A 27,141-nucleotide genomic window follows, 5' to 3' on the forward strand; every position below is an offset into this window, starting at 1 on the left:
AGGCAGTGCAGAGGCATGGGGAGTCAATATGTCAGCGTTTATGGATGCCCTGCGGAGCTGCACAGGGCTGTCAGGCCCCTATTCATGCTCTAATGGCCCCCTGAGGAGCTCGTCTCTCCAGGCTGAAAAGGCCGGGAGGCCCAGTGGACGCCCTGTTGTTGAAGGTGAGCGTGCGCTCTCATGGACGCGCCGCGCCTTCATCCATATGACAAGAGCCATAAAAGAGCATCGCTCTCGCTGCTTCTAACTCTCTGTCTCCTCTGCTTTCTCTTGCATGCCCCCCCCCAACCCCCTTCCCCTCTCTCCCACTTTCTCTCCACCTCAAACAGAGAAAAGGGGGCTAATTGTTTGTTGTGAGAGCCAAAGATTATAGAGCCTCCCATCTTTCTTCCTCCCTTGCATTTTTTTTTGCCTCTTTTTCAAGCCCCCTACTCCTTTTCTAAAGAATGTGATTCTGTCCGAGAGACAAGGGAAGAAAAGTATTGGAATTTTCCTGAGGAATGTTGATGTAAAAGAGTCTGAAACTCTGACACAGGCAGTGAGAGTTTGTCTGTTTGGTAGTAAAAGCAAAGCAGCTTTTTCTGGCATTTTCATAGTTGTTGAAGTTGAAGTTTATAGCCGCTATACTTCTTGTGTTGAAGTTTTTAATTTAAAAAGTGTAATTCCTGTACGGGCTGTGCAGAATTTTTAGCGCTCTTGTTCACTTCCACTCGTCCTATCTCAACGGATAAATTCTGGCACGAGTGCCCTTGGCCCTCAACCACCTGCTATAAACTGGTAATGACACAATAGGCGTGAGACAAAGCTGAATCCCATGACATCTGTCCACAGAGGTGAGCTGAGAATGATTTTATTTTAGATAGGTGGATTTTTAATATCCTTATGTATAGTTACACATCTCATCCAGATTCAATTTCAGCTAAATGTCAAATTACTGCCCAGAGAAGGTCACTGACAACCAGAGGAAATTGATTATGCATTTTGGCATGTTACCAAACGGAGTAAACAGTTAACTTGATTTTGCCACATATGCAATCTTTTTACAAATTGTTTGGTACGTTGATCAGAATGTATCTAATATATAGAAATAAATCCCGACCACGCTGAAGCTGTGCTCACTTTGAGAGTTTTGTTTTTGTTTTTCTCTAGCAGGGAGATAACTACAGGAAAAAATTATTCATCGAGAATTTGTCTTTAAACCATTCTGGTTATCGTTGTAGTCTATCTTGTATTCACATAAGGTTCCTATCTCAGATACATCGTTCAGTAAATGCCTTGAATCACATGCCTCCTTTAACTTGGCAACCCCTTTGGGATGAACAGGCAAGTGCATTAAGCAGAGATGCCGCACCATTCTCAGAAAAATGCAAATTGGGAAGTTGTTAGTTATTTGATGTTGCTGCACGATCCCCCCCGCCCCCGAAACATCCCTCCACTCCAGTGTTGGTGGTTGAATCGCATGCAGTCCTGGGGACAGGCAGGGCTGTTTATATGCAGGCCTGGAGCAGCAAAGACAGCACAGAGACAGATGCATGTCAGAGATAGCAGATCCCATCTCAGGCAGATGCCTCTTATCACAGGCCTGTTTGCATAATTAGGCCTTTTGATATTCACCCCCTCTGACTGACAAAAAGTATAATTGCAGTATCAACTACGACAAAAGGTAGGCACAAAATAAACAAGTCAACATAAATAGGGAGAAAAGATTCGGTGTTATTTTTGTCCTGTGGGAAAAAAAGAGGGAGGAAAAAACACCATTTTTAACTAAATCTGCTGTCAGTCACAGTCAACTGGTGTGACTCGGTGCTCAGAGGCTGGTCCTGTGAATGCCTGCAAAACACAGAGCGTGAGGCCTGATTGTAATTATGCTGGAACTAATATGCTTTTCAAAATGAGCCATTATGAGCTAATGCTGCACTGCCAAAGCCCTGTCTGTTTTTGTCCCTCTGTCTTGGATAGTTTGCAAAGGTATGGCTGATATTGAGGCCATGAGTTATGATATCAGAGACAGTCTGACTAGGTTGAGTACTACTTTTCTTTAAGCCAGCACTGCTCACAGGTGAGCTGAAAATGAAAACACCTTACACCTGCACCGCAGCAAAAGCATAACTATTTCTTTGTTTGTTTGTTTTGTTTTTTATCAGTTTCTCATGCATTTTTTTGCAAATGTGTTAATATTGTCTAAGATTTTTGTTTAATGTTGTTTTGTATTCTGTTTGTTTTCTACGTATCTTTTGCATTTTTTAAAACTGCTATTCGCTTTATATTTTCACATCAGAGCTGATAAAGTCCATTATTATTTATTTGGTTTTGTTGATTTTATAATTCATAAAGATATGGACATGAAAAGGGACAAGGCACAAATGAGGTTTTTCAGAGAATACTGGTGACAGTAATGTCTTATGATCGCTTACTTTAGGGCCCTAGTTGTTGTTTTTCATTCAAAACTCCCTCACAGTATTGGATGTCCTGATGTAGTGTTTTCAGCAACCTAGTAGACATGAAGTTTATTGCTGTTGTTATGCATCATAAATCTGTAACCTTACAGATCACTTGGTAAATTGCCGGTATTGAATGGACAGCTGTCTGTTTAATCAGCATTACCTCAGCGTCTCGGGGGTAAAGGTGGAGGACTGGAGGAGTCCGAGGGGTTGAAGGCAGGCTGGAGGAGTAGGTGGGGAGGGGGTCGATACGAGGAGGGGTTTTAGGAAACAGGGTGATGATGAGGATCCCATCTGCTTGTAGTCTGAGGAGTCTGTCTGCAAGGTCAGCAGTGGAGCATCAGGGGAGAGAGGAGGCTTTAAACCTCAGAGTAACCTTAAAACTATTAACTAGCAGCTCAAGTCCTTCAAGAGTAAGAACTGTGTTTTATCTAAAAGGTCTGGTCAGAATTAGAGCATCATTAAAGCAAAGTCACACCGGGGTGAAAGGACCTAACTCGGTTCTCCACATCTGTGGTGTTCGCGTTTAGTACGGAATCCACCACAGGAATTTGTTCATCACTGCAAACATGTTAAGTGTGCGTGTTCTCCTACTACAAGCACTGTTTCTGTAATAAGAGTGAAGTTCTTCAGCACAATGCCCTCGTAAAAGCATAACTTAATTTTATCTAAAATAAAAAATAGCACTTGAAACAGTATTTAGCAGTGGAGAGGCAATAATCACTTATTATCTGTGCCCTAAAACCATTCTGCATCCAAATCCTAAGCAGGTGTGTTTGCACTGGAAAAATATACTTAAACCAGACTGAAATTCTCTGAAATTCTCCCACAATGCAATGCACAAAGGAAACGGGGGAGGAAAAGTAAAAGCTTATCACAGCTGGAAAACATTTCAAACTTTATTCTGAATGATGATGCTCCAGAAACACCTCCGTAAAAAAAAAAAAAAAAAATCATATATTTCTCAAACATTTTGCCGTCTCCTTGTGAAGTTTAATTGGAAGGTGAATTGCAAAGTTGTAGTTTGTATTAAAGGTCTGTGATTGAGCCTCTTCAAGTCCCACTGAAGCCATCTCTTTCATAGGTCCTGACATTCAGTACAATTTGGGTAAAGGTAGGTTTTACTTAGTCAAATACCCAGTGTTATCTTCAGTCTTAATCATTGTGTAAACCTGATTAATTCCTATTTATAATGGGGGCAATTTTAAATCAATATCAGGGCAAAACCTCACGGAGCGCCCGAAGGAGAGTGCACGGCAGTAATCATGCCCACTGGATGGCACATAATTGGATTCTAATTGGACGATAACTAATGAGACAAGGCGTGAGTGGTTTATCAATATCCCGTGAACCTTTGAATGGAAATTACAGGAGCCGTATTATACAAAGGCCTAATCAGAGTGTACCTTTTTGTGCCGAGCAGACCATTAAGGAACTGACCTCGACAGCCCTGCAGGGATTTTGTTTGCATATTTAGGTGTTTTGTCTCCGATTGCTGACACTGGTACACGAGTGAGGGGGCAAACAGACACTTGAAATTTACAGTGTAAAGTGTTTTTTTGTGCAGGAAACAGACTAAAAGGGGTTGTTTTGCTGCTTGCCATGTATTCAAACCAGTTTCTAAATCATCTGCTGTCTAAAGACGGACTAGAGTTTACTGCACTACTCCTATATATTAACCAGAAACCAGTGCCAGGCTCCGTCTTACATCAGCATGGACGGCAGCCATGTGTTTTTAGATGTTTTCTGTCCTCTACTCACCAAATGTAGTCAGCATATAGATGAGTTTTACATCCAACCCCGATTCCAGTTGGCCCCATGCAGCGTGTGCCATTTTCCATTTTCCCTCACTCATTACAGGCAGGGCTGTTGACCTTGTGCTTCTGGTTCATGTACAAGAGCAGATGTGTTGGCTCTGTAGGGCTTAATCGAGAGCAGCAGTACAAGCTATTGTCTGTTGAGGTTTATCAGTCATTAGCCTGATAGCATGCTAAATGTGACACAGATTGCCACAGCGGTTTACTTGCAAAATAAAGTCTGTGAAAGCACCTCAAACAAAGGGGAGGAAAAGAAAATCATTTGAGGAGGAGAAGACTTTGGTGTCTTTCTCAGAGCCCCTTGAGTATGAGTCGACTCTGGCCCCAATGTCTCCCTGTAGGATACAGAGGTGACTTTGGAAAGTGATCTGTACACTGCTGGGCTGGTCTCAAGTGTCGTCATGGCAAGTTACCAGGCGAATGGATATACGCATCCTCATGAAAACCAACAAAGGGATATGTGGTGTATGTACATATTCAACTTTGTATGTTCAAGGGTGTTCTGCAGCAGAGTGAGCCTGTGCTTCAAGAATCAATCTTTATTAAAAAGGATAAGACTGAAGAATTGATTTAATGAATGCGGCCTCATGTCCTGCGGCCACATGTAATCCACAGAGAATCATTGAGCATGAGCTCAGGGGGACAAAAAATGTTCGTAGAAGACTCATGGAGTGGCCTGTAATGATAGTCTCCATATAATCCCATAATTCCTTGTTTAATTAAACTCTGGAGCTGGCCTTGAGACTCTGCCAGCTCTGTTGCTCTTTTGTTCTCACAGTTGTTATTTGGAGGCTAGGTCTGAGTATTCTTTTGTCCACTTATGTTGAAAGATTTGACTGGAGTGAGCTTTAAACAGACGTCGGGGCGGTAAAACAATGAATTAGGCAGCAGTAACTCACTCAGGCGAGACATTCAGGTGAGCACTATAGTTTTTATTTGGGCTGAATAGCAAAGGGCCACTGTCAGAAGCAGAAATCTCTTCATACACCCTCTTCTTCTATATCTGCCTTTATTTTCCCTCTCCCACACTTTCTGGACTGTGCATGATGCAATCCAACTAGGCCTGGAGCAACACTGGCACATCACGCTGCCTTGTCAATGTCTCAATGAGGAAATTATGAAAATGTGAATTTTATGACATGAAATGAAAAGGGCCATGTAGTTTGAATAGACATGCAGAGGAGGTGAAAATGATGCAATTTTCTAAATTCAGTTATAACGGTAATGTGCAATGGTAATGCGTATTTGCTGTCAAAAATTTCCCTGTCGGCCTGGATTGTACAGCTTTGTGCTGTATCTATATTCCTCGAGCAAAAATTCAGCTTAGTTGAATGCCTAAAAAGTAATGTAAAATATGTTCTAATTCATTTAATGACAGCAGATGGAAACACATGGGACTGAATGGTTTTGGTGTGATATTGTGTTCTATTTTATACACTTTGGCTGCGCTGTGTATGAGCAGTGTGCCCTGGGCCAATGAGAGAGAAAAGCAGGGTGAGGAGCAGCAAGGTGGCCTGTGCAGATTAACCCCTCTACCCACGAACACCCCCACTCCCCCTCAGCCCTCTGCCTTCACAGCCTCTGGGGCCCCTTTCACAGGCAGGATTGTGTATCAGGGCCTCTTCTATATTAAATAAATATCCACAGATTAAGATAATATTCTCCCAGTTGTATATTGAGAGAGGAATAGCTGTCATTTGAATCGTCTATATTGCCAGTCCCTCTCTCTCGAGCAACAAAAGAGGCTCCAAAATGCAGTTACAGCTAGTTTATAATCAGCTTCAGCTCAAATTTGATGCTATTTTCTGCAAACACCCCTCAGTTTATTCACACAAAAGACTCCTTAACTCGTTTTCATTCCATGATCACACACAGATGGCCCTCTGTCCCTTTCTTCTCACCTCAGGTAACCGCACAGATGATGGTTCAGATGTAGATTCGGAGCCTGACTTGCCCCTGAAGAGGAAGCAGAGGCGCAGTCGCACCACCTTCACTGCTGAGCAGCTGGAAGAGCTGGAGAAGGCTTTTGAAAGGACACATTACCCAGACATCTACACCAGGGAGGAGCTGGCTCAGAGGACAAAACTCACAGAGGCGAGAGTACAGGTCAGACATACAGTACAGTACTTGTACACAGATGGATGAACACACACATTGTTCTGTTCTACCTTACTTCTAGTATTACCTTGCCACGCAGAAAGTTTTTGCCTAGTGTGACCATGTTTTTAGATAATCCATACCCGAGAAATCTTAAGGACAATGAGGGGGTTTGACCTTTAAAAGATAAAACAGCAACATTTTTTTTCCAGAGGCAATGAACCTCCAATTCTAGATAACACCTAAAGTAGCTGTTAACTGTTTTGATTCGAACAGTTTCTTTAGTAAAAAGTAGCTCCAATCCAATCTGCGCGACATGAACAGCGAGTATTGTAATTCCCCTAAACACTCCCCTATAAAAGAAATGAATTCACATTCACTTACTAAAGGTGTTTGTCATGAAAATAATAGTATTCTTTTACCTACAACAATGATGTATTCATCTGCCAGGAAGATGTTACCCTTCTTCCATACTGCACAGCGCATGTTAGGGAGTTTGGTGCTCACCATTGCCCTTCATGTTTAAATGTTTTGACAGTGATACTCCCCATCTTCACACCTCAGGCCCGGGAATGTGTCTGACAGTCTGGGTGCCCCTGCGGTCGTATGTAAGACTGAAGGAAGATATGTACAGTAGAGTTATAGCAACAGCTGTTCAAAGACTGAGAGAGGGAGAAAAAAAGAGGAGAGGAGAGAAAGGGAATGCATTCCTGATGGATTTCTCATTTCGGCCTTTGGCCAGGATCTCATCCCATCACTTTCAAGCTCGCCGCTGCTTGTAAAACCCTCCACATATCACACAGGGTTTCTCATCCTCTCTAGGGAACCTATGCCCCGACAACAACATTAATCAATCAGCCGCTAGTAAAAAAAAAAAAAAAAAAAAAAAAGGTCTGGGGCACCGCTCTCCTCTTACCACAGTCGTTCACACTCCCTCTGAACCCCCCCCCCAGAATCTTCACCGCATGCTAACTGTTCATCACACTACAAACATGCAGTTGGGCTAACTGATTCCACACATGTCTTTGTCCATCTTGAAGCCCTCCAACACGCAAAGGATGTCCTATATGTCTGAGTGTTTAATGCCTCACTCAAGGGAGGAGAAATTTATCTCATGTCTGTTATAGGGCAATATATTAGGTTTTTTTTTTATGTGTGTACAAGAGGCGGGAGAACTGAAAGCTACATTATTCTTTATGGAAAATCTACTCTGACACATCCTGATAATATTAATTTAGAAGTAAATTCGATTTTGCATTTTGTAGCCTGGCTTCCAACAATCCTTATGTGGTTTAATTTAGCCACACAATTGCGCAAACCGCATTTTTTATAGGAAATGCACAAATGTACAAATGTATCATTCTCGTGCAATTCGTAGTTGTCATAGAGGACAGTAACACCTCAGGTTTGAAAGAATAATCCATGCCTGTATTAGTACCAGTGTATTTATGGAGACTGACAAAAATATCTATACATGAAAGCCAGAGACGAAAGGAAACAGAATGACTGCTGACTCTTTGCTGTTAGATAATAGACTTAAAAATTGTCATGTGAAAACCTGAGGAATTTGAGTCATGGCTATAATTTGTTAATGCTGTTTCCTTGTAATCTAATTCTTGAAGGCTTTGAAAGTCTCAAAAGGTCAACTCAAACTTAATTTTCTGAGAAGGTTACGCAGAAAGGGGCTCTGGTAGCCAAAATAAATAATGCTCAAAGTTACGCTGCAGTTTGGTGTTTGCGAGAAGATATGGGTCTATAGTTGAGATTATTTATGAGTTTTGATAGTTTTGTTGAAGTGTTTTCCCAAATGCCTCTCAAAGGAGTTATTGTTTTTCAAGATCTTAAACTCCTGGAATTTAATCCTTTTAAAGAACATTTAGATGATAAAGATAAACTAAATGTGGAAAAGTTATGTTTAAATGTGAATTTTCTGGTGTGTGCATGTGTGTGTTGCTCGTATCACAGCGTTCTGAAAATGTCCACCAGCTGGGCTTTCACATAGGTGCCCAAATGGCCCATCACAGGGCAGGAGAGAGGAGACCCTTTGGCCTGAGAGCAAAGCTTCTCCAGCACAGCTGCAATGACGCATCTTCCAGATGTCGTCCAGAGACTAATCTGTGTTTTGGACTGAGAAAGAAACTATAGGCAGGGGGTATTGGAGGGGTCTCACAGACTCATATTTTAGCTAGAATTTGTGTCCATGGTCATGGTTCACTTCTATCCGTTTGTCATTAAACATGGTGATAATGTGGAAAGTAATTTTTTTTCAGGTTGGGTGCAGAGGTAAACTGTACTAGTGTGGTGCAAACATGGCTGCACTGGCACTCAACTGCCACAGCCGAAAGCTGCGTTGTAAATTAAACTGCTAGATGCTTGTGGAAGTGATGAGTGTTTGGCTTAGCGCTGACTCACAACCTAAACTCATAAACAGAGCTAACTCCCTTGTGTCTGCCCTCGCCTGCCATTTTAAGACCCTTTCACCATCCATCTTTATCAGCCCTGCTGCCCCTTTCAGCAGAGCTACCAGCGCTCCTTCACCACCACGAGGCTCGCAATGGTTTTATCACCCCAACTGACAAATTGTGGGATATGATCCATATCTCTCAGCAATTAGTTCCAGGCTGTCTCAGTGGGAGGGGATTCTGCCAAGTCCACCTTCAGTATATGCTCCGCTGATGCAGTGTGCGCTGCCACTTTTCATCTGATAGCCTCTCAGTTTTAACAGGAGCAGGCGGCAAAGCCATTCCATGAGCTATTAGAAAAGAGAGCAGCATTTGCGTCCGCTCCCTCTGAGGAGTGGACCAGGTGGGGGTAGCACTGAGGAGGAAGGGGGGGGGGGGGGTGGTTGCAGGCAATAGGCTGCAGGCCGCTGTAAATCAGCACTCACAGATGAAGCAAATTACATTCTCCTCTATTTAGACCGAAGTTTTTAAGAGACTGACCTCTGAGTCTCGACTGAGGCTCATCATCTCAGCATGCTGCCGCCAGCTCTCTTTACCAAATCTGTCACATAGATCCTCTTTCATTACCAATAAACATCCTGCATGTAGCTATTATAGTTAGTGGAATCTAATAAGGTATAAGCATTGCTTTTTATGAAGCGTGCAAATCAATTTGGTAAAAAGTTTCTCTCTTTATCTGTGGCTTGTGCTGGCCTGTTGATGTATAGAATGAGCACAGGAAAAAAGAGTCTTAACTGGTCTTCACAGCTTTATGGGAAAAACCAGTACAGCCATGCTCAAACCCATGCTCTACCATGCTTTTAAACCAGTTTTCAACATAGCTGGTGAAAATACGATTCCGTAGGGAGGTAACAAGAGGTAATACACAGTTTCCTGATTGTTATAATATCAGTCAAGTACCAGCGGCAAGAGAGAAAATCACAATGGAGCTGAGTGGTGACAACCAAACCCAACAGGCAACTGTATTCCCGCCAGTATGGGTTTATGTTTCATAAAGGAATAAATAGGATTTGTGTAGATTGTAGGGGAGAAATTGTTGCAATGCATCAGTGTGAATGTTCTAACAGTTTCTTATTATTAGAATTTAAATGACTTTGGTACAGTGCTTCTGTACTCCTGATACTTATCAAGCTAATCCCACTCTCCTCTCAAATTCACACTCCTAGCTACTTTAATTAGCATAGTGCCAGTCTGGAAGGCAAGCAGGGAGGGAATCAGAGAGAGAGGGGAAAGAAGAGGGGAAGGAGAGAGGAGGTGTGAGGGAGGGAGGGGGGGGTATTGCGTGGTATGAGACAGAAGAGGATTTGTATGTTGAGGCTGGTTGCATCACCCCTCTGTGTTTTTGTGGGTATGAAGTCAGCAGCACATTTTGTTTTGTCATTATCTCGGCTCTTGGTATTCATCTACCGAATGTTGCAAATTGGCTCCTGAAAGGCGTCACACATTCAGTACTTGTCTTTGACAAAATAATTCATGGAGGATTGTCTGAACGGAGAATTCTGAAATATGAGTGATCCTATTTAAGAGAAACGGCACAGAGAGGTTTTTACTGCAGTGCAGTGTCACGCGTTTACAATGTTTGGAGCGTGTATTATCGCTGATCAGCGATAAGAAAATGCAAAATGCCTCTAGATCGCTAGGAATCGATTCTTTTGGCTGAGAGTGAATGGAAGATTAAAGACAACGAATCAATGCAAGCAGCCAGACTTGAACTGGAGACTAAAATGTGTCACTGTATTGAATGTTGTGGTTGCACGTTTGTTATCCGGTTGCAGGTTTGAGGTTTGTGTCTAAAAACCTCTTCTGGTTGTGCTGCAGAGTAACCTTCACCCTTTGTCCTCCTCCAACTGTGTCTTCCCTCAAGCTTTCCTCTATTGTTTCACAAGCAGGGCTAAGCTTGTCTTCTATAAGATGGGTTACTGCTCTTTTATCCCCCCTTCCCCTTCCCAAAACTTTCCCCTCAATGATTCAGAGACGCGATGCAGACGTGTCCAAGTACACTGGATGCAGGGAAACCCTTTAGTCCGTGAAAAAGAGACAGAAGTGAGCCACATGAATTCGGCTGCACACTTGTAGGCAGGGAGGGAGACATGGAGGAGCGCTGCAGCTCTCTGTACTGCAGAGAATTAAACCGGATTGGGGAAAGCAGAGGAGAATCTGTGGTCCAAGGTGACTTTGTGATCAGGTTCCAGAGCGCAGCCTCAAATCCTCAGCTTCAGGCTGTGTGTTAGTTTGTGTGAGAACACGCTTGTTTATGTACAAGTGTGTGCTCATAACGTATGCATGTGTGTGATAGCATATGGGCACTTGTGCGCATGTGCATCACCACTTGTGCACGTTTATCCCAGTCTATGCTGAGAGCCTGATGATTGTTGGAGACAGCACTCAGTCGGTGGCATGAGCTCCTCTCTAGTCCCATTTATATATAGTGTTAAAGTAGACATGCTGCACCTGATGTTTATGTGCAATGATGCAGTAGGGCTGCAGTCTCTTTGATAGTTTAGGTAAGTAAGTATATAACATGCAGCAAGCCTGTTCAAAGCCTAAGAATACAGCCAACTCCAACAACCAAATAATGAGAACTGACTTTGCAGCTGAGATGAGCTTTTCTAACAGCTGAGGAGACAGTGATCAGACAACTTGGTCTCATAAAATGTTGATACTGAAGGTTTCATACAAATGTCTACTGACAACTTATTTCTTTTGTCTTCACTACTAGTATCTGCTAGTAGCAATCAAAGCATGATTAAGCTTTATGGTTACGTTTACAGCATCTGGTCAGGGTTGAGGGAAGATTGTGTGGTCTTGGTTTAATACTGAAACAATCAACAGTGACTTGAAGCACAAGACATAATATATTTACTCCATTAAATTTAAACAAAACCATGATCTTTCCCTAACCACAGCCAGAGCACTTTTTTATGTTTTTTTTTTTTGTGGTCATGACATAACCACAGATGGGACTCAGGATGTGGTCCTATGTCTCCGGTGTCCAGTGCTCATACCCCTGCCAACAGCTTTCATGCTGCAGAAAAAAGTGCACTTGCTTCACTGGAAAAAAAAAAAAGGTTGCCACTGAACATAATTCATAAAGCAATTGTATTTCATTACAAAATATAATTTGCAATTTATTTCAGTGGTATAAAAACTTCATTTCAAGGACACAGGGTCAGATCAGAAGGGAAACACCTTTACAGGAGTTTGTGATTACTGGCAGAAGGAAGAAACATAATGACAGCTAATGAGTGGCAAACCTTTATAATGCCTGGTGTCACACAAGACTTCTTTAAATTTCAATTACACGAAGGTGAAAACACAAAACAAGATCCATGTTTATGATGGATTTTATTAGCAAGAATGTGCAAATTTTCTTTCAGTCTATACTCGTAAACACCATGAGAAATACATGTGCTGGAAACAGTATTAGTAAAGTTAGGAGTGATAGACTGCAGGGAAAGAAACTGAAAAGGCCACACTAAAAAAAAAAAAAATGAAAATGATAAAGAGCAAAAAAGCGACTTCAGCGTTTAAGTGTTTTGTGCCTGCCATGATTGAACACCTCCTTCCTAAGCTTGGATGACAAAGGGGGAAGGAAGTGAAAGTGAACATAAAAGAGGGGTGGGGTGACTGGATGGGGTCGGAGGTGAAGTGGCACTGTGGGGTGGGGTGATGGGGAGTGTGTGGAAGGAAGGGGTGTGCCCCCCCGTGCCCCCTCCCCTGGGCCAGGCAGCTGTTTGTCTGGCCCAGTAGGAGCTTAGCTCAGACCTTGGACCACGCTCCACTACATCCCAATAGCAGAAATTTCACTGGAGCCACACACCACATTTGTTTTGGAATATCTGATTGAGGGATTCAGACGGGGTCTTTAGAGGCGATTGGGCTTGAGATAAAGATATCCTGTTGGTTTTCCAGTTGCATCATTGACGTTTACCCAACACATTTGTCGCCTGTTGCATCCCATTTTCTTTTTAGTAAGTGTTCGCAACTAAACCGAACTATGAGCAAAAAAAAAAAGAAAAAAAGAAAATCACTAGGTCTTTACAGAGGCAGTGACTGTGTGGGAAAAGAACCACATTCAAATTAAGATCTCTGTTGCTGAGATCCCTTGTAGGCCCATACGAGTTTATATGTATGTTTGTGTGTACAAAAAAGAGGCAGCCCCCAAAAAGCAGTGACTATGTCGCTGTGTAAGTCCCCTTGAAAGTGTCCCTCTTTAAGACCTGTTTAAAAGGGACGCCCCCTCTTTGTGTCCACTGTTCTCTGTGGCGTATGGAGGGGCTTTTGTCCCCCTCTTTCATGTGTTCTCACAATAGCCCGGGCCGTTTGAAACACAACAGTAGATGAACTGCGCTGACAGTGTATTAAACTCTGATGAATTGCCTGTGCGAGGCATAGATCAATGTCCTTCAACCCTTAGCACACAGTGAAGCCCGGGCCTTGTCTTGGTTAAATGGAACAGGTTGCTGGCTCTTTTCAAAAGGCCCTGATTATATTCGTGTTTTGTTGAGGCAGAAGCCTTTTTAAAATGTGTAAATCTTTGCGGTTCAAAAGAGTCCTATTTTTCCCCCTTTTCATTCAGGGAATTGACATTGTGTGTCTGCACTTTAGTGCTGCTCATTTCGTGAGCATTTTGCTATTTGCAAGCCTTAGAACTCTCTCTGAAGTGAAAACGCTTTTTTTTTTTTTACTGACTTTTAAAGCTTTAAAAACAACCACATTAAAACAGCACAGTAGAAGCATACCAGTTACTGTTTCTGTGTATCATCAGAGAAGTGATGGCCTCTCTCAAAGCATCTAATAGTTTCACAAACATACCCCTGGTGTGTGGTGTGGAGACGACTGGCCTACCTCTGACCTTTAAATGACTTCTTCCCTCTGAAGGAGGCTTAGGGCAGCCTGTTTACACAGATCACAGCTTCAGCCACTTAAGAGCAACAGGGACAGACCACTGAGCCTCTATGGCAGCTCCCACAGGGACTGCTGACTCTCAACTACCACCAGCACCACCACTCACACTAACCGGCAGATTAATCACAGGTGGCAGGAGCCAGCAGACTCTGCAGTGGGTCTGCTACAGTCAAATGCTCACTGCACAAGCTTAAATGAAGTTTTAGGGAAAGCAAGATAAAACAAAACCAATTTGTAACCTGCAGAAGTTCAACATTCGAAGCTGAAAATGAGTAAAAAGGAAGAAATTGAACCGTGGTTTGTGCTGTAACAGTGTTTTAGAAGACTTTAATTTCTTCCGTAGGTGTGGTTCAGCAACAGACGAGCTCGGTGGCGTAAACAGGCCGGTGCCAATCAACTAGCAGCCTTCAACCACTTGCTTCCAGGAGGATTTCCACCCACAGGAATGCCAACTTTACCCACATATCAGCTACCAGAGTCCAGCTACCCCAGCACCACGCTATCGCAGGGTAAGACATCCAGACTCTCGCAGCATAGTTCCATCCACAACACACAGTATGCTCTGAGTTTAATCTGATTTTGACAATGATTACATTAGTGCTACTTATTTGTGGTATACCATTCATATTTTATGTTCATGTTAACAACATTACAAATTATGTACGAACCATGTCCGGCATATAAGAACCGTGCAGCAAGTAGTTATCTTTACAATCACAGCTTTGTCACAGTGACACAGAAACAAACCTCCACTTGCTTTCTTGTGTGTTACAAGACACAAGTCATTTCTGTCCTTTGCAACACTTCTAATGAATAAAGATGTATCTATTGGGTTAAGAATTGGCTGGAAGGATATTTAATTTATGACTTATGACCTCCTGAGCTCATGTTTTGAAGTCGCTGTTTGAGGAGTCTTGTTAAGCTTCAGCACAGAATTTCAAGCACATTTTCCTGGATTTATTCTTACCTGTGCATTTTTTTTTTTTTTAATATATTTTTTTTGGTGTCAGAGGGCAGCAGTACATTGCACAGACCCCAGCCCCTGCCTCCATCCTCCATGCACCAGGGAGGTCTGAGTGCTGACAGCAGCTCTGCTTATGGCCTGTCGTCCAATCGTCACAGCTTCTCCAGCTACTCTGATACTTTCATGAGCCCCTCAGCATCCAGCAACCACATGAACCCTGTCGGCAACGGGCTCTCCCCACAGGTCAGTCCAACAGCCTTTACCTCAACGTAACACACCTATATTTTCCCCTACAGGTAGTGATAACATTCTTCAGTCTTCCTCACCCCTCCGCGTCCTCCTCTCACTGTTCAGAATATGTAATTGTACTTGACTGAAATTAAAATTCAGAAACAGCATGTTCAGCAAAATAACTGCCAGTGTGGGCTTTTATGTTCGCCTTCCAAAGCCCTGGATTTATTCTAGCTATTCTAAATTGCTACATTTGTAAAACAATTGGATTAACATCAACAAATTAAAATTCATCTTGATAGTACCGCAAGTACTCGAGCTGCTCCAAACAGCGGTTTCGACTTTCCTGGGACATCTAAATCCTGCGCTGCACAGTGAGAACACATGCAGATGAAATAATTAGCTAAAGCTTATAAATGTAGGCCCATAATCTTCTTCACGTAATTGTCTGCAGCTGGAAGACTCGAGTGCTATGTGTGATTTTCTTCTCGTCTTTACTGCATGATTTCCAGGCAGCTCATCGCACAGAGAGACAGAAGTGCATTGTGCGCTCCACCTTTGAGGTTTTCTAGTCTTGCTGGTCACTTCACCTGCTCTCGTTTCCTAATTGTGGTTTAAGTCTTTTCAAGGCCCAAAAGAAAACCTACCCTCCCTTGTCATGAACAACATAATTTCTGTGCCGTCTTAATGTTTGATACTGTATGTGCAGGTTTGTTTGCTCCCTTTTCTGAAAGGTACTGGATTTCACATGTTAACCTCTTTGGACACCTCAATTAATGAGCGTTTAAATGCGACTCTATGGTAAGGGTTGAGCTTTAAGTAGCACAGAATGAAAAATGATTTGTATTGGTGCACATCGTGTGTACGGAGTGAATTATACACAATTACCCATCAATACTGGCCAGTCTTGCCCACCCTCACCAACAAGATGTGGTTAACAGGCAGAAAATAAGATTGAAATGGTGTGTAAAGAGTTGAAAATGAATTTCAATGCTGCATTTGTCCACAATTACCCCGTCGTTCACACGTGTTTTATTGGGAGTTTTTTTTTTTTCTTCTTCAAATATTTCTCAAAGCAGATTGGAAACATTCTTGGTATTACCCTCTTTCTTCAGAGAAGAAAGAATTAAGGATTTTGTGACAAAAAAGAGATTTTCTCTCCTGCTGGAGCGACGGAGGATAACATGGAGGCTCACAGCGTGTTTGATTGTTAATCGTGGCACAGGGGCTTTAACTGCTAATGCTCTCACTGCAAACCTGCACAAAAACACCAGGAACATGGAGTCGATTTTTTTTTTTTTTTTTTTTTTTTTCCATTAATGGGTCTCTCTAATACTGGCATGGGGTGCACTGTCGCTTTCTCTCCCTCTCTGCACAGGCATTCAAGAATGTGTTGGGATATTAAACATTTCCTGTCATAGTGAGGATTAGAACAGGAGCCTTTGGGCAACTGTACAGCATGGATTTTCAGTATTCAATTACTCTATCAAGTGGGTTTGATGAAAGTCTTTATAAAAACCCACCTGAAATGCACTTCATTTGTATTTTTTTAAAATCATTTATTTATTTTGAAGTTAAATTGTGGATTTTGTTATTTCATTTTTTTTAATTTTTTTTTTGGTGGGGGGTGTATATGCATGTGGCGTGGATGTTTTTGATGTGTCACACCATGTTTGCACTGCACAGAATTGAAATGTATTGAATGCATGCAGAATGCTGTATGGCATTCCTATCAGTCTCTCAGCATGGAGATGAATGTTCCCACTGACAGAAGAATCAGAGTTCACTCTGTGGTGCAGCGTCCTGCTGGGCTGGGCAGACCCCGCCACCCCACACCCCACCCCCTAACACCCTCCCACCTCCCCACCCTCTATGTGTCACTTCGCAAACATGCAGCTATCCACAACACAGAAAGCTCACACAATAAACATTTAGTTCACATTGCCCAAGTCAGACCTTGTTTTGTCTTTGCTTGCGTCTAAACAAATTTTACTCAAACAGCAAATGAGTTTCAACTTCAGAAAATTATCGACACACATTTGACACCTTGCAGTTTATTTTTCATGGTTTGCAGCATGTTCTTCCTCTCCTGTTTTCCCTCCCCTGTAATGGAAAAAAGGAACACGGACAGACTCTCTATCGAGATGAAAATTAGAATTTGATATTGTAAGTTACAGACAGCATCTGTTTGCAGGAGATATGCTTGTGCATTGGTATGTGCGAGCTATTTCTTCAAGTGTCTGGCATTGATGGCCTAGCGGTTGCTGTAAAGATTGACAAAAATTCTCTGATTCCCAGTAAATGGGCTGCGGTGGCGAGGTGCCAAGTCTGTAATGGAATCCTACAGCGTTCAGCAGTCCCGACAGGAGCTCGCGTCCATCCCAATCCCATAACCTATCCCGACAGCACACATTTTCCCATTACAGGCGGTGGAAAAGCTATCCACACTCAAACTGGTTGCTGTCATTGTGGGATATACAACATGTTTGGCTGGTTGAGGGAGGCAGTATATTAGAGGTGGTGAGACTGAAGCTGTGCATGCCTGGGCAAAAGGTATGAAACCAGAAGTGTGTTTTGTTGTTGGTCTTGTTTCATTTAGGAGCACAGCAGGTGTTGGAAAGAGGGGAAGGCAAGGGCACAGAGGACAGGCATTCCAGTATTTTTCAGCCATCTTTACCTGAAGATTTCAGCTTACGTCTGCCGTTTTGTTATGGTCTTTTTCATTGTTAATATTTCATTTGAAATAGGCCTTGGTGCCGCCCTCTTTAGTGGCCATCATGATGCCTTGAGTTTGAATTTTCACGTACTCTGACTAGAAAACAAATAAGCAATATTTGCTTTGGAAGGCAGCATTGCTTTAACTGAAGAGGTCACGCTTTGACAGCCAACATACAGCCATCTCTCAAGAATATTGTGCATTTTCAACAAAACCCGATAATATGAAACTCAAAAGAGCCTTTTATACTTTTCAAGTGATTCTTTGAAGAGGTGTTCATGGGCATTGAATTTTTGGGGAGACATTTGGGCTGAATTCCTCATTACTGCATGACAGGGACACCTGCTGGGAGAGGAAAGAAAACAACTGAACTGCACTGGAGAGTTGAAACCATGCAAGAGGAGCTTAGTGGCAGAGGTTGGGTTTCACTCCTCAGAGAAACTTCTAGAAATAATGACAACGGGGAATAAAAAGAGAACAAGAAGCATTTTTCCTGCAGACTAAAAGTGGGAAATGCACTGTTGAGTACATGCAGTGCTGTTGTATGGCGTTCACAGATGATTGAACATGATGGGGAGACATGATAGGAACAGCTGGAAGTCAGGGCACTCTATAGGTATGGTGGATAGAGATTTTTATTGCTGTTTTGATGAAGGAAGTTTGCAAAGTTTTGTGAGGAACTTTTTTTCTGTTTTGCAGTTTTATGAAAGTGTTGTGTGTTTTGGAATGACAAGGATGTGTGTGTTTGTGTGCGTGTGTGTGTGTGTGTGTATCTGAGGAGGGCCTTTGGGCTGTGTGAGTGGGCCGGGCCTCCACACATACACACACACACACACACACGCACACACGTACACGGGATCAGAGGCAGAGCGGCTCTCACCCCTGCCTCCCTTTGATCTGTGTCCCCAGGCCTGCCTGCCCGCGCGGCGCTGCACCGTACCACGCACGCTGACACCATGCTCACCAGCGACTCCCCACAACTGTCTGAGAGAGATAAGCCAGGGGAGACTCCAAACTGTGCTGCTGCTCTTCCATTAGCTAGCGCAGACGCTTCTTTTAAAAACGGGATGAATTATTTTTAAGAAGCAAGCTCTGCCGTTGCCAAAAAAAAAAAAAAAAAAATGGAGAGGGGAAAATGTACGGAACAATCTGGAGCTCTGGCTTCATTCCGCCTCCCTCCCTGACTTCTAACAAGACATTCTGCACCTGAATACCAATGAGAGGGGGAGATTCATGTAGTCCCCCACATTATTAAAACTTGGGCATTAAGCCTCTCACCGGGCACTGTGTCAGCTGGCAGGCTCCACTGACAACAAATCAAAGGGGATGAGCACATAGCCTGCATTCATAGCTCAGCCACTCGCAGTGCAAGAGGGGGAATACATACTGGTTAATTAGAACTCCCATTAAAACAAATACTGTTTCAATTTGGCAAGTATAAAAAAAGATGTAAGAGGCTTTCAGAAAAAAGAGACCTGCTGTTGGCAGCTGCCAAGAAAATCCAGGGACTGTAAATCATATCCACTGGCTATACTGTTTCTGAACAGATTATTAGTGTTTGCTGTTGTTTTGCAACACTTTTGAACTCTGAGGAAAGATTCTCCATCTGTGACACCAGAAACATACCTCTGCTCCCACCGTGGTCGTTGTGTTGCGTCGCGCTTTCTCCTTTGTATGACAATGTGTCTTGGTTCGTTTCTGCAGTTTGGTATAAATCTGCGTATGGTATAACTAATAGAACTTTTTTTTTTTCAGTCTAAACTCGAAGCCTTTATGACACTTTACTGAACCGAAGAGTGCCACTTGTAGAGCACATCGTGGTCATAGCTGCCGGTTCACGTGCAGACTTCATTTGCAAGTAGCTGAGACAGAACTGCAGTTCACAAGCCGTCTGTATACCTGAGCCATTTGTTGCTCGCTGCATCTTTTAGGTCTCTCGAGCACCCAAGTGAAGCCATTTTCCTTTTCATTCCAAAATATTTTTGGTCGGAGCTTTGTGTATTCATCATCTATTTTTCACCTACCAACCTTCCTTCCCTCCATTTGGCTTTTTGTCATCCCATGATGCCTTGCCAATAGTGCTTTGCTCTCTCGCTCTCTCTCCCTCTCTCTCTCCCCACCTTTCTCTCTTGCTCCAACTCTCTCCCCTGGAGAGGCAGCTCTTCTCCCTACGCCCAGATGAAAGGCTATGGCGGACAATAAAAATGCTATTTAAATGCAAGGGTGTTTGTGTGCGGGTGAGAGATATTTCCTGCTGAAAGTGAGCTGCTGCATCCTGATAAATAGTAAATATAAGGGAATGTGATTTACATTTATCTTGCAGAGGCAGCCAATATGAATTTCAGTAAATCCTAGAAGATGGGGATTTAAGGAGGAAAATGACTGAGACTGATTCACATGCTGTGTGTCCCACGCAGTTGAAATGCCTATAAGGTGGAGAGTGGTACTGCCTTTATTAAAGTATAGGCACAGACATCGATCCTATCTAAAATACCTATTACACACAGGCATACACTGTGTCACATGCTCATCTGCGGAGATTTCCAGCCTCACACAAGCACAATTTGAAGGTGACTTGCACTGAATAATAATAACAAAAAGAATAATAATAATAATAACTACTTGTAATAGCAAGCTGCTGGGCAGGTGAAGTGTCTGTGGGGCATCCGCTGGGTGACCTATCTCTACGGGGTCAAGGGTCAGGGTGCAGAGGGTTATGGGACGGCTGGGGAAGATGGAGGGGCTGGTTTACTGTGAACCTGCCCTGCTAGCCGGAGGTTTGGGATGTTGTCTAGCTGCATGTGGTTCCCGTTAGTTCCAGATGCCACTCTGACAGGTGCATAGCTGTGATTAATACTCTCTCTGACTTTTTCTCTCACCCACGTTTTCTCATTCTGTCCCTCCTTCCCTCTGTCTCTTCCTGCATGTCCCTCGCTGGTTTTCTTGACTTTCTCCACTTGACCTCTCGTTCACTGTGGACTCATGCTCATGACCTGTTCACAGAGTTGATCTAACACTCACAGTTTTCTTAGCCTTTGGAAAAATAATGGTAGTAAAAAAAAAAAAAAAAAGCTGCCAGCACGCTTCATTTCACGTGTCTCTCTCTCTCCCTCCTCTTTTCTTCCTCCTGACAATAAGATGAGAATATGGGAGGTGGTTGGGTCCTCAGCTGGTTGTCTCATGCAGCAGCTCTCCCCTCTCAGTCTCCAGCTGAGAGCTATTTCACTATGTATTTACATGTAATTATGGCTATGAGGTGCAGATATTAACACTGTCAAGAACAATTTGACCTGACATTTTTCACTAGACCTGGCCCCTGCTGTTTTTAGCAAACAACCCCCACCCCTCTCCTCCTCCTCCTCCTCCTCCTCCCCCTCTTTTCTCCTTCACTCCCTCGATCCGCCTCGCTTTCCTTCTGGAGCTGCTCCCTCAGACGCACACACAGGCCCTGCCTCGCTGAAACCACTCTCCTGGAATCAGAAAATCTGCCGTTTAATTTAGAAGAGGCGTTGGTGCAAGGTGCTGAGAGTTTAAAGTCTATGTGTGTGTCTGTGTGTGTGCGCCCGTGTGCACTTTGAAGGGGCCTCTCTTGTTCCCAGTGGCTGAATCCATCCCATAGTTACTCAAGCATATCACTAGCAGAGAATAGAGGATTGCTCCCCACACGTTCTCCAATTGCAGTCCAATAGACGGCATATTAACCTCTGGTTAGTGCAGGGCCAAGTTTATAGCTTATACTGTGGGATGTTTGGGGGGGGGGGGGGGGGGGGGTGGCTTCCTCCAGTTTGAGCAGCTGTGCTTTCCTGAACACTGAGGCTAGCATGAGCTAAAGTGGGCTAGAAAGGATTTGACTTAATGAAAATTTGCAAAGAGACACAGAGGAGGTGTGAAGAACCCTAAAATAAATATGAATTCTGTGTCATTTCGCCTTGTTTTAGTCTCCTTTGTATGAGTGAACAGCTTCAGGGAGGAGAGACACAGGCGCAGGAAGGCTAACGCGTTGTGAGGAGTGACAGCTTGTTCCAGTGCCCGCTAATCGTCCTCATCTGTGCCTGACTTGTCAATGCCCAGATTCTGTCAGTGCCAATCAGCCACTTAATTGAACACAATTAGCACCCCACCCCAACCCCCCATACGCACCATATTCTTCAAAGGCCCATTTCTCTCCCTCTAGCAACAACCCCCCCCAACCCTTCCTCCCATTCTACCTCTCATTCTGCTTCTGTCTCTTCATCCTATGGTGCTGGTGGAAGACACTTTTCAGTTTTTATTAATGTGCCGCAGCCAATTAACGCAGTGGCATGCAGGCCAGAGCCCGTCATCTGCTGCCTGCCACCATCCCGGCTGTCTGCTGCGGCCCCACGCCACCCCTCGCGCCACCTCCACCGTGACCAAAACGCTTTAATTCAATTTATGCAATCACTGTTATTTTTAAATAGTCATTTTGTCTGCTCAGATGAGGGGCCTTACTGCCCGCTGGGCCGGCCCTCTCATGTGAGGGATGGGGGAAGGGTGGGACGTTGTGGGAGCAGGAGTCGACTGACTTGGAGAAGTGGGGGCGGGGGGAGGGGGGGGTCCCTGATATTTTCATTTGTTATTTACTTCCTTCATTTGTTATGTTTCAGGTTATTAGGTGTTTGATTCAGATTTTGTACACAAAGATTTGAGGCGACGAAAATTACATTTTTATTTAACAATTTATCAAAGAAAAAAATGTAAATTCATTCTGCATGCACACACATTTTTCTATGGTTAATATTTTGGCTGTTCTCAAAGTCAGACTCTTTCCAGTCACTGGATCTGTGTGACTCCTGGGTCACAGAATTAAACACTGTTCTCTTCTTGTAATCACACCCTCAGGACTGGCCTTCAAATATTGATCTGAAATTCAGTGGCATCACTGTGGATCTTTAATCATTCTCTGCTGAAGCGACTATCAGTCAGGCAGATCTGCTAAGGTGCAAGATGCTATTCTGCACCACTCAGATAACTTACAGACATTTGGAGTGCTCATTTTTCCCTGTCTGCCCCGGTGACCTCTGCCTAACTTAAAGGTACATCTTGGGGGCATTTTGATTTGGGCAGAACGGGGAGCTATCGGTGACAGAGGAACTAATCCAGTCTTGCGCAGATTAAGAGTATTTGTGGAGTGGGGTGTGTTGGCGCTGGCGCCGGGAATGGAACAGAAGGGGCTCCTATCAGCTCTCCAGGCAGGCTAGCCCTCAGGCCAGTGCAGTCCTACAGGAGTCTTTGTACTTCCCAAAGCCTCCACTTTTCCTCTCACTCACTCTATACCACTTTCTCTTCTCTCTTCTGCGCCCCTCGCCCTCTTTCCATAGGCCCTCATATTTTCACTGCTCCATTTCTTCTCATTACATTTGTGATTTTTCTTGTTTTAGTCCAACACAAGAGTTCAGTTATTATCATCACTTGCTTGAATGGGAGACAGTTGCAATTTGATTTTTGTGAGTCACCGATTTGAGACGCGTTAAATCCATCGGCCTAAATATGAAAAGACATAAATGCTGCACATTTCTGTATTGAACAAGATCTTAGAATTAAATTGTTGAAGTGCAATTATACAAACATTTTTTTTAAATGGTGGTCTGCATCAGCATTCTCTTCCTTTCCTCTGACTTTTTTTCCCCTTTCTTTTTGTTTTTATGTTTTGTTTTGTTTTTTCCTTGACTCACTGGCAGTATTTCTCTCAGCTCTGTCACATTGTTGTATTCTGGAAAGAAATCCAACAAAGAACAACTCGTCAAACATTCACACAGACAAAAAAAAATGTAATTTGACTGTTGAAGAAATTAGGGAGGTATGAAAGGGCCTCTTTTTGTGTCTCAAGTGCACTATTTATTTATCTGAAAGGATGCACATTGTATCAATTTACACTTCCCCATTCACTTCGCCACAGGCTGGAGGGCTCAGAAGTTGAGAGAATTAATTACTTTTTTATTATTATTTATAGAGTAATCTATCTGTAGAGAGGGAGCGGAAAAAGGAGAGGGAGAGGGTGAGGGAAGGGGGGGGTGTGAGAGAGGCAGGGAACGCCCTGGAGCATTGTCCTTTAAACTAGGTCCTGGCTCACATTATCTCCCAAACCAGCACTCACATAACGTCAAACAACAAACGAACTCTGGGCTGCTGAGGACGCTGTATGCAAGGAAAGAGAGGGAGGTGGGTGGGTGGGTGAGAGGAGAGGGAGGGAGGGAAGAAGAGAGGGATGGAGAGATGCAGGGAAGAAGTCGTCTCCACAGGAGTATTTTAGGAATTGCTACGATTTTTTTTTTTCTCAACTCCAAAATTTTACACTAATTCAAACTCCACAAGTCTTGTTTAATGTACCTGTGTGTATACTGAGATGTGTAATTTAAAATTTGAGCCTCATCCTGGTGCACCAGACCTCATTCAGTGAATATACTGTACACTGTATTTTATATGTAACGCCACAGCAGGAACACTGCACTTTATACCAGGATTTAATATCTATAAAGTATTGTTTTACATGGCACGTAGCAACAGAAATTTGTGAAAGTATCCAACTGCAAATGTTTTCTTTTACGAGCTTATGTGACTAAGTATCATTTAACACATGGACTGAAAGAACTTTATGGGGAAATCAAAGCAGCCATTAAAACTGACCTATGGATAACATAAGAGATGTGGCTGGAAGAGCTCGTCTGACACTTTTGAGTAGTGTTTAGAGGCTGAAATGACTCTAACTCAGTACGACTCGGCACCTGATAGATGACTTTACGTCTATCTCTACCTTCATCAAATTGGGAGGATGGTTTTGGTGAAACAGCAACGATTTTTATTTAGCAGTGTGAGAGGAAAAAAAAACACAATTGACACACAGTTAACGAAAACCTTATTACTCCAGAAGAGCTTACCTTTTCCCCTCTAGCAAAACTTAAATCATTAAGACAGGATCCTCTTTCTTTTTTTTGGGGGGGGGGGGGTCTGAAGGATAGCTACATCCTCACACATGACAACACTTGTCAGACTCTAAAGTGGCCGATGTATCCTAATTCGCTAAAATAGCAAAACTGCAACAACGTCAATGATAAGAAGTCATTTTCTTTTGAAGAACTTTTATGAGCATGAATGACAATCAAGCCAATTGTTGGCTTTTCCATTTCATAAGGAAGCGATGTAATCAAGCTTCAATTAACCAATGACTAAAATGGACTCATGCCCTCCAGCTGTCTCTCTCAGGACACTTAACAAGCCACCACCCCCCCCCCCCCCCCCACCCCCCCCCCCCCCCCCCCCACTCCTCATCCACCCACCCTTTCACTTTCAACCACCACAAACCATCAGGACGTATCCTCTTCATCTTCCTCAGAATGTGCAGCTCGGCTCCATATGGGAGGGAGCATCACATGTGTCCAGCATGAAGGGGGCCATGAATCTCCCTATTATGGATACATGTCACATACTTTGTCTGCAGATGTGCAGGGGATGATGAGGGTTTCCATGCTGATAGAATTAACATGTGGAAATGACTGTCCAGCCTTTGTGTTTCTGATGTGCTTCGAGTGCTTCAAATTTCCTGGGAGGCCTTTTCTAAAGATATGATTAATTTGCAGAATATGGCTAATTTTCCCTCTGTGGGATATTCCTGGCTTAGTGCATCACTTGTGGACTGTTTGGCTTTCCCGAGCATTGCCTATATGGTTGTGCCATATGTGTGTGTGTGTGTGTGTGCGTGCGTGCGTGCGTGCATGCAAACATATGTCTGCATGTGTATCACCCCTGTGTAACCACCTTCATGATGGGCTAATTGGTTTAGCAGCCAAGGGGCCAAAGGCCAGTGTAGCATAGCGAAACTCAACATGAACCTGATGTTGTAAGGAAGGTTTCCCTGCTATAGGAGGGAAGCATGTGTGGGACAATTCCCTTTTTTACCCGCCCCTCCCACACACACACATACACACACACACACACAGACATGCACACGCTCGCCACTTTCCCTTTTTCACTTAAAGAAACTCGCAGCATAAGAAAACAAAATTCTTCACAGTGTTCTGGGCCGCTGCGCTTCAGACTGGAGTAGCACTAGAGGTAATCTCTTCCATTTTAACATATTTTGAGACCTTCTTCTGACGAATGTCACATGCTATTACATTAATCTAGAATATTGAATTGGAGGCTTTTATACACTATGAATAATATACACACTGTAATATTCAGGCGAGCCCCAACCTGCAGTATCAGCGGGCCCCTCAGTAAGGTTTGTGGAGCCTACTTTGTGTGGGGATCTGAGGGGATCATTTACCAGTTCCAACTCCATTACTATTCATGAGATGGGTAGGCTAGGGGCGAGGGATTAGGGACTCCCTTGGTGCTTGTTGTGCTGTAGGCTCGGGCTCAGGCCTCAGGCTCCGGGACAGGGGCTGTCTGGCACGGATGGTGGGTCTATTATCACCCTGGGACCCTTCTGTCCCACAGCAGAACACTTACTGGCAGCGCCAGCTAATGGACACAGTCTCTCTTGTTCCCTTTCTCCTTTTTTTAACCTCATCACCCTCCTTGTATACTTTCCCCTGCTCTTTAAAAAAAAAAGTGGAAGTTTTTTCCCCTTCCCTAAGTTGAAATGGTGTATTTCTATCGGCATCTTTACCGTGAAGTGCTAGGATGGGACTATATTTGCAGGAAAAAAGTACTTTCCCTCAACTCTGTCAATGCTTTGATCCTCAATTTTCCAAATTTCTAACATCCTCCGTTCCCCCTTTCCCCCCCAGGTGATGAGTATCCTGAGTAACCCCAGCGCCGTACCCTCCCAGCCCCAGCACGACTTTTCTATTTCCCCCCTGCACAGCAGCCTGGAGAGCTCCAACCCCATCTCAGCCAGCTGCAGCCAGCGCTCTGACACCATCAAGAGTGTGGACAGCCTGGCCTCATCCCAGTCATACTGCCCCCCCACCTACAGCGCCACCAGCTACAGCGTGGACCCCGTCACTGCAGGCTACCAGTACAGCCAGTACGGCCAGAGTAAGTAAACCCTGCATTAACATTTATACACTGGGTGCTTTTGTCTTTTTATGTGTCCAACGAGAGCAGGTCGTTTGTTTCTGTCCTCCTTTTAAGTTGACCTATGAAGTGATGCCCCACTCCCAGGCAAGAGAGCCCCCTGACCTTTGCACCCTGGTTGGTGGAGGCAGACACGTGCTCTTGATAAAGACCCCCACCACCACTACCAACACCACCACTACCATCCTCCTAGAGAGCTGCCTTAGTCACACCCCACTCCACTTGGATGGGAAAGAGGAGAGGGCCACTTCAAAGAACGGCACACCCTCAGGGGCCACAGTGTCCTCTTGCCCACCTCTCTCTTTCCCTCTTTCTCTCGTCTCCATCACACACACACACACACACACACACACACACACACACACACACACACACACACACACACACACACACACACACACACACACACACACACACATACACAAACCCCCAGGGCAGGAAAGAGTTTGCTTTATTAGATTAGCAT

General features: G+C 43.8%; 1 protein-coding gene across 5 annotated transcripts in view; it reads left to right on the plus strand.

Moving 5' to 3' along the window:
* Positions 1 to 27,141, plus strand: part of pax7a (paired box 7a) — a 44,398-nt gene that overhangs the window by 16,413 nt on the left and 844 nt on the right. For 4 of the 5 annotated variants that reach the window (XM_041033691.1, XM_041033690.1, XM_041033692.1 and 1 more), the window contains exons 5-8: positions 6,165 to 6,364; positions 14,069 to 14,234; positions 14,736 to 14,932; positions 26,387 to 26,636. In XM_041033691.1, the coding sequence (XP_040889625.1) occupies positions 6,165 to 6,364; positions 14,069 to 14,234; positions 14,736 to 14,932; positions 26,387 to 26,636 (813 nt within the window). The remainder of the gene's footprint in view (positions 1 to 6,164; positions 6,365 to 14,068; positions 14,235 to 14,735; positions 14,933 to 26,386; positions 26,637 to 27,141) is intronic. The other variant, XM_041033693.1, reaches the window with a different exon arrangement.

The sequence above is a fragment of the Toxotes jaculatrix genome, chromosome 3 (assembly GCF_017976425.1).
Source record: "Toxotes jaculatrix isolate fToxJac2 chromosome 3, fToxJac2.pri, whole genome shotgun sequence".
NCBI classification, from domain to species: Eukaryota; Metazoa; Chordata; class Actinopteri; family Toxotidae; genus Toxotes; species Toxotes jaculatrix.